This window comes from Typopeltis vanoorti, chromosome 10 (assembly GCF_054136105.1).
Source record: "Typopeltis vanoorti isolate ZY-2024b chromosome 10, IOZ_Tvanoo_1.0, whole genome shotgun sequence".
In the NCBI taxonomy this organism is placed as follows: Eukaryota; Metazoa; Arthropoda; class Arachnida; order Uropygi; family Thelyphonidae; genus Typopeltis; species Typopeltis vanoorti.
In genome coordinates this window covers 65,022,440-65,039,693 of record NC_143558.1, presented here as the reverse complement: position 1 = coordinate 65,039,693, position 17,254 = coordinate 65,022,440, and the positions used below count along the sequence as shown (strand labels likewise).

At 33.0% G+C, this 17,254-nt stretch overlaps 1 protein-coding gene across 3 annotated transcripts in view; it reads right to left on the bottom strand.

Moving 5' to 3' along the window:
* The window catches only part of LOC150102474 (serine/threonine-protein kinase Genghis Khan-like), a 550,831-nt gene that overhangs the window by 182,453 nt on the left and 351,124 nt on the right, over positions 1–17,254 (bottom strand). For all 3 annotated transcript variants that reach the window (XM_090399333.1, XM_090399335.1, XM_090399334.1), the window contains exon 28: positions 8,415–8,479. In XM_090399333.1, the coding sequence (XP_090255459.1) occupies positions 8,415–8,479 (65 nt within the window). The remainder of the gene's footprint in view (positions 1–8,414; positions 8,480–17,254) is intronic.

Genomic DNA, 17,254 nt, shown 5'->3' with positions numbered 1-17,254 from the left:
TCTGTTGTCTATTTCTATATTTAATTTACCATCTTCAGTAAAAATCGTGCCTAAGTAGCTGAAATGTTTCACTTGTTCCACAGGTTCTCCATTCACAACACAATTGACATTTTCAATGATTCTGCCTATTTTCATTGGCTTTGTCTTTTTATTGCTCACCTTCATACCATATCTATTACAACAGTTATTCAATTTAGTCAGAGAATCTTGCAGACTTGTAATGGATTTATTTAGAAGTATAATGTCATCTGCATAAAGCCAACAGCTGACATTAACATCTCCAATTTTGATATGAGGTTTAATACCACTTTCCTTCATAATGTGATCCATATAGATAATGAATAACAGAGGGGATAATGCACATCCTTGTCTGACACCAGATTTAACATTAAACCATCGTCCTGTACTTCCTTCAATTCTAACTGCTGACTTACAACTCAAATAAAGACTAAGTATTGCTTGATATAATGCCCCGTCAACACCATATAACTGTAGCGTATTGAATAGCTTCTCTCTTGGCACCTTGTCATATGCCTTTTCCAAATCGACAAAACTTAAATGCAGATCTTTGTTATATTCCCATGGTTTCTCGACTATTTGTCGTAAAGTGAAGATCTGATCCTCACAGCCTCTATTTGGCCTGAATCTAGCTTGTTCTTCACCAAGCTTTTCTTCCACAATTCTTCTCAACCTTTTCTCAAGTATAGTTGCATAGATCTTGCCAGGAACACTCAGTAGGGAAACACCTCTGTAATTCTCACATTCAGTTTTATTTCCCTTTTTATATATATATGGATACTATGAAAGCTCTACTCCAATCATCAGGAATTCATTCCTCTATCCAGGCTTTCTGAACTATACAGTGCAGCCACTGTAAGACTCTTATACCACCACACTTCAGCATTTCTGGTCGAATCTCATCTACTCCTGCTGCCTTTCCACATTTAAGCCTTTGATGGCTTTTTCTACTTCAAGTATGGATATGTATTCCTGACTGCATGTCTGGTCAGTGTTTTTAACCATTGTGCTGTCATCACTGCTTGTTTCATTTAGCAGTTTTTCAAAGTAATTACTCCATACTTCAAGGATATCTTTTTCTCCTGTTTTCATGTCACCTTTATCATCTCTAACTCCTTTTACAGCACTCTTTCCTCCATTCCTAAGCTTCTTCAACAACCTCCAGAATATTTTGCCACCTTCTTGATATTTATTTTCTATATTCTTGCCAAAGTCCTCTCATGACTTTTGTTTAGCTAGTTTTACACACTGTTTAGCTTTCTTACATTTGTCTCTATATTCTGTAAGAGTAAAAGCTGACTTATTTGCCAGGAACTTTTGATATGCTTTCTTCTTTTCCTTCACTGCCTCTTTAACTTCCTGTGTCCACCAGGGATTTCTGATTTTTTTTTTTATCCTTGGAGACAACCTCACCACATGCCTCTCTGGCAGAATCAATCAATGTTTTCTTCAGAGTTTGGCACTGAATCTCCAAGGTTTGATTTTCCTGTTCTCAAACTCTTTCATTTTTTCTTCAATAATGTTTGTGTATTTTAGTCTACAGTTCACATCTGAAAGCTGCTCAACTTTTATTTGCTTTAAAACTTTCTTACATGTTATTCTTTTCAATATGAAATTCAATTTTATCCTGCTCAAGACTAAATAGTGATCACTTCCAATTTCAAATCCTCTGTACACTCTGGTGTCCTGCACCAGGGAGAAAACATCACTATCAACAATAACATAGTCAATGAGACTTTTCTTATTCCTTGCCTCTTCTCTCCATGTGAATTTGTGCACATTTTTATGTTGGAACATGGTGTTAGTAATAACCAGTCCATGTCCTGAGCAAGAAATCCAACAGATATTTGTCATTATTATTAGCTTTGCTCTTTTCTCCAAATTTTCCCAAAATGTTTTTGTATGTCTCACAATCATTTCCTACTCTGCTATTTAGATCCCCAACAAGGACCAACGTTTCCTTTTTCATTGTGTCAGTTGCTTTTTCTAAAGCCTCAAAAAATTCCTCCACTTCTATCTTAGTAGAACCTTCTGTGGGATCACAGGCACAAATAAGTCTCATTGTCCAGTTCCCCATTCTCATATTTGCCTCAGCTAGCTCCATTTCTTTGCCATTCAGGCTTCTTATGTTGATAGTACCGATCTTTAACTCTGGTGATGTTGAGTTGGGGTTTGTTTTCAGATTTGTTCCAGTAGCTGACTTTTCGCTGTTCGCCCTGGTTCCCTGGTGAAAACAACGGGGGGGGCCTTGTTTAACCGGGCAACGCCTCAGCCGGCATGAAATTTTGTCATGTTGTACCATCATTTTTTATTTTGGTTTAACCAATAAGAATACAATTTGGTCGGCTAAATCCCAAATTGCCAGCCCATCCTCGTTCGTTCAGTATCTAAATAGATACCCAACAGGGTGCACCACAAGAAGGTGAGGATTGGACATTAGGTCAGAAGCCCTGGTCGGTTCTCCGCATTCCTTTAAAGGCTATGTGGAGGTCTCCTCTCAGTTATACAGCTTTGACCATTAAGCACCCCAATATGTTTGTAAGCTGTTAATAATAAAAATAATGTGTAAAAATATCTAACATTTTTAATTATTATATGATGATACAAGGCATATTTCCTCTTTATATTACTTATTACAATAGATTTTTGCTCAATCAATTGGGGGTACGCACTATTTGTTTTTTCTGTCTTGGGGGGTACGTGATCAAAAAAGTTTGGAGACCACTGCTTTATGCTATAGTCTGTGCTGTTGATTGCCATGGTCAATCTTTAACATACGCATAGCTGTTTTTCCAGAGAAATTGATGTAATTGTTTATACAGTGCCTTCCTATTGTTTCATATTAGATTTCCAAGAACATAGCAGGAGAAATAGGTCCAGACTATTATGTCTCAGCAACAAAACTTACTGAGAGCATCTGAATATCTTGTAACACCCAAACAGGCTGTCTGATCAGAAAAGGGGTGTTGTATGATTTGTCATTTCATATCATGCTACAATGCTCTGCAGACCTGTCACAATCTTCTTTATACTATAGTCTGTGCTGTTGATTGTCATGGTCAATCTTTGACATATGCATATCTATTTTTCCAGAGAAACTGATGCAATTGCTTATACAGAGCCTTCCTATTGTTTCACATCAGACTGCCAAAACCTTCCAGAGACCTTTGACCTTTTGTATTAACTTCCTATGTCATTTGGTCTTCTGTGCATTTCTTGACTCAGATGGACATTCACACTTCCAGTAGTTCATAACGCTGTCAAAAGTTGATTTTAAGTGATTCCATCATTAACCAATGTCATAACCAGACAGGTCACTGATACATCATTCTACAAATGCACAGTCAACTTTTGGAGGATATCTATTAATTCTAGAAATCAGCATAAGAGGACATTTATGGTGATAAGTTTGGTTAAGGGTTTAGTGGCAAAAGAAGAATTAATATCATACTGTGCCAAAACAGATCACCGTAGTATGCCAGGTAATAATAAATTTATGCAGCAGAATAAACAGGTATAAAAAAAGTGTAAAAAAAACTAAGTGTAAAGTAGTTCATAAAAAACTGATAAAACCAACCAGGTATTAAAAGCCAATATAGAGTAACAACATTCTTAAAAAAATAATACATATATACAACCTGAATATGATCTACATTAGAAATTATAATAAATATTGATGTTCTGTAAAAATTTAAGAATGGGAGAAAAAAATATTTGATTAATCTGATAAAATCTGCCTGAGCACACAGAGCTTAAAGAGAAAAGTATGAAAAGGACCAGAACCAACCCTGGGAGGTGTCCTCCACTACAAACAGGTGCCTCACATGGTAAAGGCAGTGACAGAAAGATACACATTATATTCTAAAATGGAAAGGAGCAAATTCCAATACTTAAATTCAATACAGTATATGTACTATATATCGTATTAAATGCACAGCATAAAAATCCAAACACATTTTTAATATTAACCACCTACATAAATATGGAAATTTATAACTCGACATTAAAAGAAATTAAATGTGAAAACAAAAGACATGACTCAAGACAAAAGACATTAAGAGGCCATATAACAATAACTGGTGCATATGCACCAAAAGAGGGGAAAAGAAGAAGACAGTAATATATTTTATAAAGAATTACAGAATGCCATAGATAAAACAAACAAAACTGACTATATACTACTAGCAGGAAATTTAAATGCCAGAATAGGAAACAAAAAATACAAAACAAACATAGGTAAATTTGGCAAAGATACATGTAATCAAAATGGTCGCACACTGCACAATTTTGTCATTTATAATAATATGAGAATAATGAATTCAGTGTTTAAACACAAGGAAATACATAAATATAGTTAGTCAACCAGAGGACACAAATCAGTAATTGACTATGTTATCGCAAATTTTAAATTAGTGGAGTTAATTTTAGACATAAGAGCATATCGAGGCTTTGAATTAAACTCTGATCATTATATGGTATCAGCAAAAATTCGATTTAAACCAAAGTGGCTAAAAACACATAAAATTGAAAATTCTTACCAGCCAAACTACAAAATTTCTTCATTACAGGATCCCCAAGTTAGACAACAATATCAAAATTGCACCAAATTAAAAACAGAAACCACACATGAATCAAGTAACATAGAAGATAAAGGGAAAATATGAAACAAATTCTCACAAAAGCAGCAACAGAAACCTTAGGAATAAAGCACAAATGGATTAGAAAAAGAGGACTATGAGACTGGAACAAAGAAATAGAAAATATAATAAAAACAAAAAAGGACAGTTACCAGAAATCGTTAAATTCCAAAATAATAGAAGCAGAAATAGAGTATAAAAGAAACAGTGCAATTGCAAAACAAAAAGTAAGGAAAAAGGGTAGAGAGAGAGATGGAAAAATTTCATAATAGAACTAGAAAAGAATTTATTTAAGCCACAACCAAAACCTATAAAATAATAAAATGCATGAATAAAGAAATAAAATAAAAGATAAAAATACAAACAGTAGATATAGAAAAATAGATGACCTATTTCCAAAATCTCTGGACAGATGAGAACAATGAAATAAAATTTTATAAAACAAAGAATGACCTAATAGAAAATATCACAATGTTAGAACTGAAAAATACAATAAAGAAGATGATAAATAGGAAAACACCAAGAGAAGACAATATAAATATAGAACTGTACAAAAATGCAGGTGAAAAATTTAATGAACGACTTCTGAAATTTTTTAATATGGTTTGAATGTCTGGAAAACTCCTAACTCTTGAAAAAAAAAAGCACTGGTTATCCCAATCTATAAAAAAAGAAATAAAGAGATTGCAATAACTATATGGGAATTAATCTGCTGAATACAGGATATAAAATATATGCAGGAATATTAAAAGAGAAGCTAAGCAGTATTGTAGAGGACAAACTACTAGAAGAACAAAAATGGTTTCCAAAAAGGCCGATCCTGCATAGACCCAATTTTTACTTTAAACTTATTAATAAAAAAGAGAAGAGAATTTCAAAAAGAAAAAACACACGTGGCCTTTATTGATTATGAAAAAGCCTTTGACAAAATTAGTAGACAAAAATTGTTTAAAATATTAACCAATTTAAACATACCAAACCAACTTTTACAATTTTACAATCTTTTACAACTATATTTCAAGAAATATATACAGGAAATAAAATAGCAGTTAAATTAGAACACACCTCAGAATGGAAAGATATATTAAGAGGGGTACAACAAGGATGTACCCTCTCACCTCTGCTTTTCAATATATATATATATATATATATATATAAAATTATAACAATCTGGAAACAGTATAACCCATTTGGTATAAAAATAACCCCACAAATGAAGATAGATAACTACTATTTGCAGATGATTTACAAAGATCATTAAATGATACCCTCAAAACAATATAATATGACAATATCTAAATAAAAAACAAAAATAATGCCATTCAAAAGAGAAAACCCAATAAGAAGTAAAATAGTGATAGAAAATAAAATATTAGAACAAGTAAATACTTTCAGATACTTGGGATGTGATTTATCATATGAAGAAGAAAAAGACGTAGACACCAAATTATCAAACTTTGTCAAAGTAAACGGCATAATAAATAATATATTTAAGCCATCCCTACTACAAAAACACAGTAGAATCAGACCATATATGTCAAAACCAACTCTACTATGTGGAAGCGAAACATGGACCATAAAAAGGAAAGATGAAAAACAAATTCAAACAGCAGAAATGAAGTTTCTCAGAAAAACAGCTGGATATACAAAGTGGGACCATAAAACAAATGAAGAAATCTTACCATCCCTGAAAATATAACTAATTAATTACTACACAAGACAGTATAAACAAAAATGGCTAGAACATTTAATTCAAATTGACAACAGCAGACTACCAAAAATATTATACAGATACAAAATAAGTGGAAAATGAAGAATCGGAAGATCAAGAAAGAGATGGCATGGGACCGGAACAGGCCACTTAACCTAAAATCCATGTTAGGAAGAAGAAGACAAAAGACATGAAATGGATTACTGGATAAATTTAATAATACTGATATTTCATCAACCATCTCATATGATACATTCACTATAGAAAAAAAAATCACTTTGAAAAAATTAATTAGGCTTGCACACATTGTATAATGTAATGGTTACAATTGGAATTGCATTACAAACAGATGAAAGAAAAATATGACCCATTCCATTAACAGGTATTTTTTAAGAAAGTTCCTGTTATAAATGACAAATTCCATCTTAAGAAATGATCATAGTCATTCATATTAAAATTGACGGTGGAAAGAGAAATTCATAATGACATTTATCAAGTGACCGCAAAATAAAATGGGATTGTGTAATTTTTTTTTTAGGTATACTGTACTTACCTGTTGGAGGGTGGAACCAATTTTTGGATATAGGAAGTTGGCGGTAATAAGACAGAAGTCTTTTATTAATATATTTTTTTTTTGTTTATGTGTGTTAGCTGTCAAAGGTTTTGTTGTTTTGCTCTGAAGATGTCAACAAGACAGTTGATGAAATTACCCCCTCCCCCCCACACACACTATCCCTTTTGTGTTAGGCTCAATGGCCTGTCACAGCCAAGTAACTTGGCTTCTTAGAAACTTACTTACTACTTATGACAAGGAAGTTAATCCTATCCCCATTGTCTGAAATAGTACATGTTCCTCTACTTGGTTTGCCTGTTTTAAGGGATAAAAAATATGAGTTTCTGGGACAGGAAACTTTGCCATCCCCATAAGAGACTGGCTAACTCACCTTCAGTTGAAAAGATGTGATAAAGTTTCTTCATATCCTAGATGAGATTCGAATGCTGGTCATGCCAAACAAAGAGTGTCACTCATACTGAGTTACAGAGGCTCTAATATATTAGAATTATTAAATTAACTTTTTTTTTAACGTGTCTTTTTAATCTCAAATATTTCTACAATTTCTTAGACAGGTCAGTTCAAAAAGTTATATTATATAATCCAATATTTGAGCCACCTTCCTAAACAAAACTAATGATGCATTCTCCTGAATATACAACAATGAAAAACTATGCAGTAAAAATTTGTTCATTCAATTTGTTTGTTGAATTACTGCTACTCTGCTGGGGGATATTACTGACAAAATATTACTTTAACTATTTCATGAAACTTTTCCCTCCCTTTTTATGAATGTATTAAACAATTCACTAAATAAATTATTAACATTTTAAGGTACAATGTTTGGTAAAGAGCAACTAAACATGGGATTAATAATAACGATTGGTAAGAAGTTATTAAGAAGAGCAGTCAAATTTAGATGGAACACACACACACACACAGAGAGAGAGAGAGAGAGAAAATCAACCATATGAGAGATGGTCATACACATTTTAAAATATGGATCTTGGAGCTAGGTTACAAACAAAAACAGATATCTCGAGTAGCCATTTGTTACTTCCTGAATCAATAATGAGATATTAGAAAAGAAACTGGACATTATAAGTATTCAAAGATGTGTAAGAAGAGAATCAGTGCAATGGTATGATCAATAAACAGAGCTGAAGAAAGTTGACAAAACATATATTTGATGCAAAAAAAATAGCAGGGAACAAGATCCAGCTATAAGGGTGGAAAGCAAGATTAGATCTAAGAATCTAACAATAATAGACCAATTTGGAAGAAACTGTTGGTAGAAAACTAAATATGCTAAAGATGAAATCTTAATCGTGTTGACCTAATTGTATCTTATACATGCAATTGAGAGTATATGTTAGGAAATAATGATCATCTTATCTTGATGTTATATCTCAATGATGTCAATATCACAAACTCAGGTATTAAGACCAAGATTAATATAAATTAATAGACTTTTAATCAATGCACCGAAACATACCTTGACATAACCTTCATAGGCAGTTCCAACTCCTCGTGTCGGGTCAATTCCTGCAGGTCTTTTTGCTATAGAATGAGAATTACATGAAACAGATAAGTATAGTAGCTACTTACTGGAATTCTATGAGAATAAGTGGGTGCAGAATAATACCCACCACAGAAATAATACTTATATTTCATTTAAAACTCCAAAAAAAGTTTTAAATAAAATATAAATCAAATTAACCAACACATCAGCTGAACAGATGAAGTGGAATAACATTTAAAGAAAGATTCTGATTTATTACACGCGTTCATACACACATATGCAAATACACAGATTACATGGCGGTTTTTTTTTTTTTTTTTTTTTTTAAATACTGGAAATGTGCTAAGCACATCTCTTCCAAACCCAATGCCATTATAGTCTGATATGCATAGGTCAATCAATTAGTTTTGCATCCCAGACTATGGGATAGAAAACTGAGACCTATTAAACACTGACACAAAACAATTGTGAACCAGTGTTGTTTATATTTCACATATGAGTAATATAAAATTTCCTGTATAAGTTTTGTTTATAATTTTATATATTTAATAAACATAATGTAGAAATCAATATCAGATGTCATGGGATAAAGATAAATATGTAGTTTCTGACTTTATGAGTTAATTTGTTATTAGCATGAGCTTGTAAAGCAAAAACTCATAAAGCAGGCAGTTCCAACTCCTGCGTTTATTTCTCATTGGCATAATGCTAAAATAGTTTTATCGCTTCTCAGCCTTTTGGCTAAGATCAAAGTGTAACAGGAGTTAGCAAAAATGCAATTTTACCATAGTAATGTTATAGAGTTCAAAAAAAAAAATATTTATCCAAAGAAATGAAAACATAGCCTTCAAACTCAAGGATATTTTTCACTTCCTTTAAATATGTTTCTTTATCCTTTAAAACTGTAAATGCATTTGAAGTGCTTAAGTAATATTTTGCACGATGCTCTTTAAAGTCATTACAGCTGCACGTTTGCTAATAATCCCATATTCTGTTTCAAATTTATTCCTTTTTGCTGTTTCTTTTTATTAACAATGCAACTGCATCACTTTTGTGATATTTGTGTTCTATGGTTGTTGTACTGTATAGTATTAATAAGAGGGAATAAATCTGAATTAAGATGGTGAAATGAAGAGTAACACAACCACTCTTTGTAACTCATCGTGATAAATGCTTTATGTGAGTCAGAGAGGCACTCTCTGTGCCTGAACAAACAAACAAACATATGCACAGTAGTACTGTACTGTACAGATACATGCATGGTTTAAAATGCCAGATTTATGAATGTTTAGCATTTGTTTATTGCAATTAATGTTCATATTTTTGATTTTGTTGATAATTGAAATAAAATCTTGTAAACCCAGGAACTGTCTTAATAAGAAAGAATAAATTTGAATTAAGACAAGACAGTGAAAATGCTGAGTGAAATACTCCCATCTGTTTGAGCAAATGCATGTGCAGTATAGTACTATATTTTATAGATATATGCATAGTTTGAAATGCCAGATTTATAAATGCTTAGAATTTATTTATTGCAATTAATGTTCATATTTTAGATTTTGTCAATACTTAAAAAAAAGGACTCAAACCTGAGAACTTACAAAGCAGGAAATGCCTGTATTCCATAAGGAATAATTATCTATGAAAAAAAATATGAGCTATAACCAGCTTAGTGATAGTGTAATCTGAATGAAGGAAAACTGTCTTACTAATAAAACAGTCAACAGATTCATTTGCAAGAATTAGACTTTCCTGCAATCTATAAACTATTTATGTGAGTTAGTTCTTATAGTGAAGAACCCATCTATAGATGTGTATATATCTATATTTGTGGTACTACCACAAACTACTCATGTATACAGACACTGTACATACAACTAGGTCTTGATTAGGGCAGATAATGAATATCACAAAGTGGTTACATTATTCAAATTCACACTATTTGAACTTTTAATCATATGCAAAATATGGTAATGAACAACAATTATATGCTAACCACAGTAATTAACTTTAATGAAATGAAAGTATAGATATTTTGTACTGAAATCAACAGCATTATCAGTGCGTAGAAACAAGCAAATCAAAGAAACAGGAATACAAAGTACATACAACAATTGGTTTACTAATTAAAAAAGGGTTGCTGTGTGATAGAAATTAATATATTAAAACTATTTTTGATGGTTACATAAAATGAGAATCTCCCAAACTTTTGAGAGAGAGAGAGACAATCATTTCGATTCGGATTTGGCTAATGTAAAAGGGCTTTGCAACTTTCTTTGAAAAGGCATTCATATTTAAAACTGCTTCTATGGAGAAGACAGGCTTCATCCCACCAGATACTGTGTTTAATGTCAATACTATGTTGTGCCAGACTAGACTTTTCAGGTCTCATGTATTCAATATAATACTGATGTTCATTAATTCTTTTTTCCACAGAACAGCCAGTCTGCCCAAAGTATATCAGATTACATTCACAAGGTATCTGGTAAATGCCAGCTAATGATAGAGGTGTACTGTCATTTCATTAATTACTGTGGTTATGATGTAATTTGTTGTTTATAGTCATGCCATAAGTACCTTTAAAGATTAAATATGGTAATAGTAACCAACATAACCTACATTCTTTTTATCCTGCTCTGTAATATTTTATTAATAAACATAAATGTTTGTTAACGAAATATTACAGAGCAGGATAAAAAGAAATTAGTTATAATTTAAATTTATTGTTAACAAAGTCACAGAGTAGTTTTAGAGAGCAAAATAAAATAAATTAAAAAAAAATCTAAATATGATTCCTGAAGGTAAGCTTACACTGACAAAACCATCTTTGTTGCATTTCAAAATATTTTAGCAGTGTACACTGAGCTGTTCTTTAAATCTTCATATATATGCTGGTAGACACAGAGTGCTTTATCCACATCTCAGCAAATATGCATGATTCGATCGAGGTTAGGGGTCAGCATCCATAATTTTTTGCTTCACGACTTCTAAAGCTCAAAAAATATCTTTGAACTCCTTGGGAGTGAAATCCTTCACTTGGACATTATTTCATTCTTTTGCATCATTGTTAGACTCTTCAAATGCTCTTTATTGATCAAATCATGAAAACTAATGTTATTATGGCAGGCGCACACACAAAGATAAACAAGTGCAGACTGAAGTAAGCGTGTCTAAAACCTTAACTATGTATGTGCTAGGCTCACATTAACTGAATTTTGGTTCGCAGTAAACACAACCTGGCATTGTTGTTCAATTTGCACTAAATTGAATATCGCATTATTCAAACTCACATTAATTGTGACCTAGCTGTATGTATGTATATATACAGTAACATATACTGTAAATATACAGTATATACAATATACTGTATATTTACAGCATATGTTACTGTAAATATACAGTATATTTACAGTAACATATACTGTATATATACAGTATATGTTACTGTAAAAGCCCAAAAATTGGTAAATCCTAGCATCTATAATAGTGAGGTTTTAGCATCTACAATGCTAAAAGTCCAAAAAAGGCTTGTAAAGGCTTCCATTTTGGGCTTTTACCATACCATTTTGGTAAATGCCAGCATTTACCAACACCAATTGGTAAAAGCCTGAGTACAGTAGACGGGTGTGAGTGGCTATGATCTAGAATCAGTTTGTTTTTGTGCTAATACATTTTACGTGTTTTTTTTTTTTATTTCCTTCATAAAAATGAGTGATATTGTGGTAATATATTTTATGTTTTTTTTTATTTCCTTCATGAAAATGAGTGATAAAAAGATTGTAAAAAAGTTTTACAATCTTTTGAGTGAATCAGTGAATAATAAGAAGGATAACAACTTTTATTTACCAAGTGAGAGATACAATTCTCTGTTGAATGAAGTGAAAGAAGCTAAAAGTGTTAAAGTAAAACAATGTTGGCAACATGGATGGAAACAAACAACACAACAAAGTGGTCGGAAGGATATGTTTAGGTTAGGTAAATAAGTTACTTTTATTTCATGAACATTTTCTTATAATACATTAATTAAATGTAGTAAAATAATAAAGCAATTATGTTTAATGTTATTCTGGACAAACGGGCTTTTACCAATTTGTGTTAGTAAATGCTGACGTTTACCGAAACGGTTTGGTAAAAGTCCAAAATGGAAGTGTTTACAAGCATTTTTTGGACTTTTACCACCTCACTATGGTAAATGCTAGGATTTACCATTTCTGGGCTTTTACAGTAACACACACACACACACACACACACACACACACACACACACACACACACACACACACACACACACACACACACACACACACTGTATATACACTGCAGTAGCAAGTGTAGCATGTTGGCATTCATATGAAATCTGTCTCTGTCTGTCTCTCCCTCTAACATATTTCATTATATTTTATTGTTCTCAATTTTCTATATTTTGGTTCTTCTTTAAGTTCTTAAGACTTTTAAGATTGCAATTACTAAAAATTAGAATGGCATGTAATGGTGTTAAATGTCTTTTATTCCCCAAAAGGAGTAGACAGAGCTCCTTTAGTCCTAACTAATGCTTTGAAGACAAGTGGCAACCAGTCTTCAGAAATAAAGGCTTTTCAGGAAAGAGAATATGGCAGACAACTGATGCACTCTGTGATATATGTATTCTATGGTTTGTTTTTGACATGCAAAGTTTAAAACAATTTTTTTTGGGAGAAACTATTTGGTCATGCCAAAGATTGACTAACTCAGGAACCAGCTGAAAAAAAAGCCTAACAAAAATTCTTCGCTGACTAGAAGAATTGGAATAATTGGAAAAACCAGCACTATGGATGAAGATGCCATTTCCACAGGATTATACAAACAACTTGAGAAAAATATCTTTATTTTTAATAGTTCAGGCTAGGTATTCTAAACCATTTCACAAGTAGCCTAAAAGCTCAGCAGGTAAGGAGAGAAATTAACTATTGACTAGTCAAAAATAATTTATCCTTTCTTTGGTGTACACCTTCAATAAGCACACTAGATATGACAGTCTGATGCAAATTAAGATTTCTTCTAGTATCTGAACAACAATAACTTTCTTCTAAATTGGTCTATGTCGTTATTTGTCAGATCTCTAATTAGATCAGCTCTTACATTTCAGTCTTCTAAATCTCCTAACTGCATCATTAGCTCACCTATATCTTGGTCTTCTGTTGGATCTTAGATTAAGGACACAGCTGTATCCTTAACAAAGATGCTGAACCCCAAAATATCATATTCTTATCTACACATTCCTGAATTCTGCCTTTAATAAACTTTTCCAATACATCTCATGTATTGGAAAAGTTTATTAAAAGTAACAACAACAGGTAAACAGAAAAGCAACACTTCTGAGATGCTAACTGCTCTGTAATTTGCTAATTCTGTGTTAGAGCCTCTGTTACGTAATGGAACCACCTTGACCTCTTTTTCCACTTCCTTGCAACTTTACCTAAGATGAGACTTAAACAGCATGTTCATAGGCAATACCAAATATCTTGTACTGTCTCATAAAACACAGGCCAATATTCCATCCAACCTCACAGCTGTAATCACAATGATATTTAATAATATGCTAAGCACCTCCAGTCTGTCTATCTCTATTTGCACAGTCCCTGTCACATCAGCATCTGCAATATATCCATCTCGATGCTATACTCTTCCAAAGTACAGTACACTCAGTATCTCAACTATTGCTACTGCTTCTTCACCTTCCTACTATTAGTGTTAGTTATCCTATCATAATCATTCTTCCTCTTACTCACTGTATAGTGAAAGAACTCTTTGGAATTACTTGCTTAGCCAATTTCCTCTTACAGTCTGATTTTGCTTTCCTTACTATGCTAGTTACCCTTCTTGCCTGCACTGTGTACTCCATGACCCAGCTGATCATTTTTAATTCATTCCAATGTTTATTATTTTATTTATTTTTTACAGTTCTGCTTAATCTGCTCAAGGGATCGCCAGGTGACGTTCTACTGGAAGGTTTGTGTAAAGGCTCCTGGTTCAGATAAGTTTTTTTGACTAATTAATTGTAAATAAGCATGTGTTTATGTGTAAGAGTCACGGTAGAAATTGTGCACTTGCAGCGTTTGTAGTGTGTGGGCTTATTTGTTTAAGTTTGTTTACAAAATCAGTAAAATTAGAGCGAAGATAATAGTAACCAGCAAAGGAAAGATGGCAATGGCTTTGTCTTTACAAGAGTTTAATTTTGATTTTAGTCATTCCATGAAATATGAGGTGTGCTATATGTATTTGTTAGATTATATAGATAAATTACGAATATTTAAGGCAGATGGAAAGAGGATGTGTGTGTGCGCGCGAAGAAATCTGAATGAGGACTTAGCAGGCAGTAACGTATTAGTAACCGAAAGTGTTAGTAGTGAGAATGCCACGAGAAGAATGAGTGCTCATCTGATAGCAAAGAGAGACAGTGTAAAAGAGCAGTGAAAAATTGGTAAAAAAAAGTTTAAAAAAACAACAACAAACAAGCGATCTGCTGAACTTAACAATTGATGGTAGTAAGAATGACAAGAGCGATATGAATGTAGCAGAAATTGAATATAATTAATGGTAAGGTGGTGAGTGGCGTTGACGGCAAACAAGCATGTATGATGGAATAAAACTGAGAGAGAGTGATGAAAGCAAAAAAATGATGCAAGATATGAAATGGATGCAGAGTGAAATGAAGAGAATTATAGATGAAGAGTGAAGAATGAAAGATGCATAAGGTTTGTTTTCTGAAAGTGATTGAGGCAATATGAGGAGTAAGCAAGCAAAAGAGTTGGTAGTGGTAATAGGGACAAATGATTCGACTGGGACCAAGCAAGAGATTGGATATCAGGAGGTTGGTGAGAATGCTAAAAGACAGTGTGATAGGAAAAGTAGTCAGTGTGTTGTCCAGGTATGACAGTGATGAAATGAAATGTGTGAGGAGAAAAGAGGTAGAATCCTTTATTCTACATCCCAAAGATGGGAAGTAGAATTGATGCTTTGTGGGGATATATTGTTGGAGGTGGAGGAAATAAGAGATCTTGAAGGTGATGGTGGATAAGGATCTAAAATTTAGAGGCACATTGCTAAAATTATGAGGACAATGCAATGAATTCTTAGGATGATGTGGAGAACACCAACTTGTAGAAGTAAGGAGATTTCTTGTTTTGTATAAGGACTTGATTAGGTCACCTGGTTTTTAAAAGAATGAAAAGATGTTGTAAAGGGTTCAGATGTGATTGACTAATGTAATTTCTGATCTGTGGAATTTTGAACATGAAGAAGAGAGAGTGATATGACAGAGATGTACAAGTTGGTAAGGAGTTGTTATAGGATGAACACTGAAGAGGTTTTTCATAAAATAGTGGGAGTTTGGAGGAGAACAAGAGGTCACCCCTGGAAGCTATTGTTAAGTCGGAGTGAAACAAAATATTAAAGAAAATTACGTTTCACTCGGACTTAACATAGTTCCCACTCTATTGGAGCAAATAATGATTTTTTTCAGAAATGAATAAGCACTTGTATAGCAATCTTAATTTAGTTTTATGTCTTTTATCTTATATTGTATTGTGAAATTTTATTATGTATGGCTGCTTAGTCTCAAATACTATGTAAGTACCTGACAATTGCTGGGAGAGAAATAATATTCAAAATGCGAAATGGCTGACTTCAGAAACATGTAATACAGTGTACAGGCATATCCACTGGAAAGCACGGTGCCCCCCCCCCACTGCTACACTCCATAAGTTACGAGAGGATTCCGCATGCGACGCTAAGTGCCGTGTGTCGTGAAGAATGATGACGTAGATGTCGATGACGAAAGAGAAAGGAGTGGCGCGCCATTTAAAAGTGCATGTATCGCTGGAGACAGGGGATTTTTAGATGTTTTTCCTGTGCCCTCAGAAGTCCGGCTGGTGTGGAGCCTCCACATGGTTTCCCTTTGTTCAAGGAAATATCAAAAGAATGACCAGGATGCCTGCCAGTCGGAACTAGCCCAGCAGACTATAATTGTGGAAGACTACAGAAATATCCAGCTATGAAGTACAGAAGGAAATCATAGCGAACATCCAGAAATTGTGTGAAGTAAGGTAGTCGTAGAAGGTAGATATCCGACAAGACAGCGAAGCGGCCAAAGTAACATACCAGCAATTGGTAAGGTGCAAAATTTTATTTCTTCTATCTAGTGGAAAGGATTAGGAAGATTTTATTGTAATGTGCTACGAGAGACTCTTAGGACAGTAAATTGATAGATTGAGAAGGAAACAGAATATTGTATGTAAAGTTTATGTGGCAGATAGAATCTAGAAATTACTGCTAAAATTGAAAGAGATACAGAAAGTTGTTTCATGAATTAACCTTGAGAGAGAGATTTACTAAAGTTTAATTGAGTCTGTTTATATATATTGAATTAGGATTGTCAGAGTAAATGAGAATAGAATTTGATTCATACTGAGAGTGGAATTGATTAACTAGAGTAGCACAACGAGACTAAGTACATTAAATGTTATTAAATGTGTTTCCAAGATTGAGATTTACAGAAAGGATAGAATAATTGTATATATGAGTGCTAATTCTCTACCTAGCTTTGACTGTTTGATTTACTCAGTATTATAACGTGTATTATATGTATTTTTCTTGAGATTAAAATGTTTTGTTTAAATGTAAATGTTGTATTGACTGAACTTAGAACCTATTGCACTTGCTCATTAAATTTAGCGAACCTTAAAAGGCAGGAGAACAGATATATTGGGTCATGACTGCAAGTTGGAAAATTATAGTTGATGAGAGTGAATGCTGACTGTGTTCTAATTCCTTGG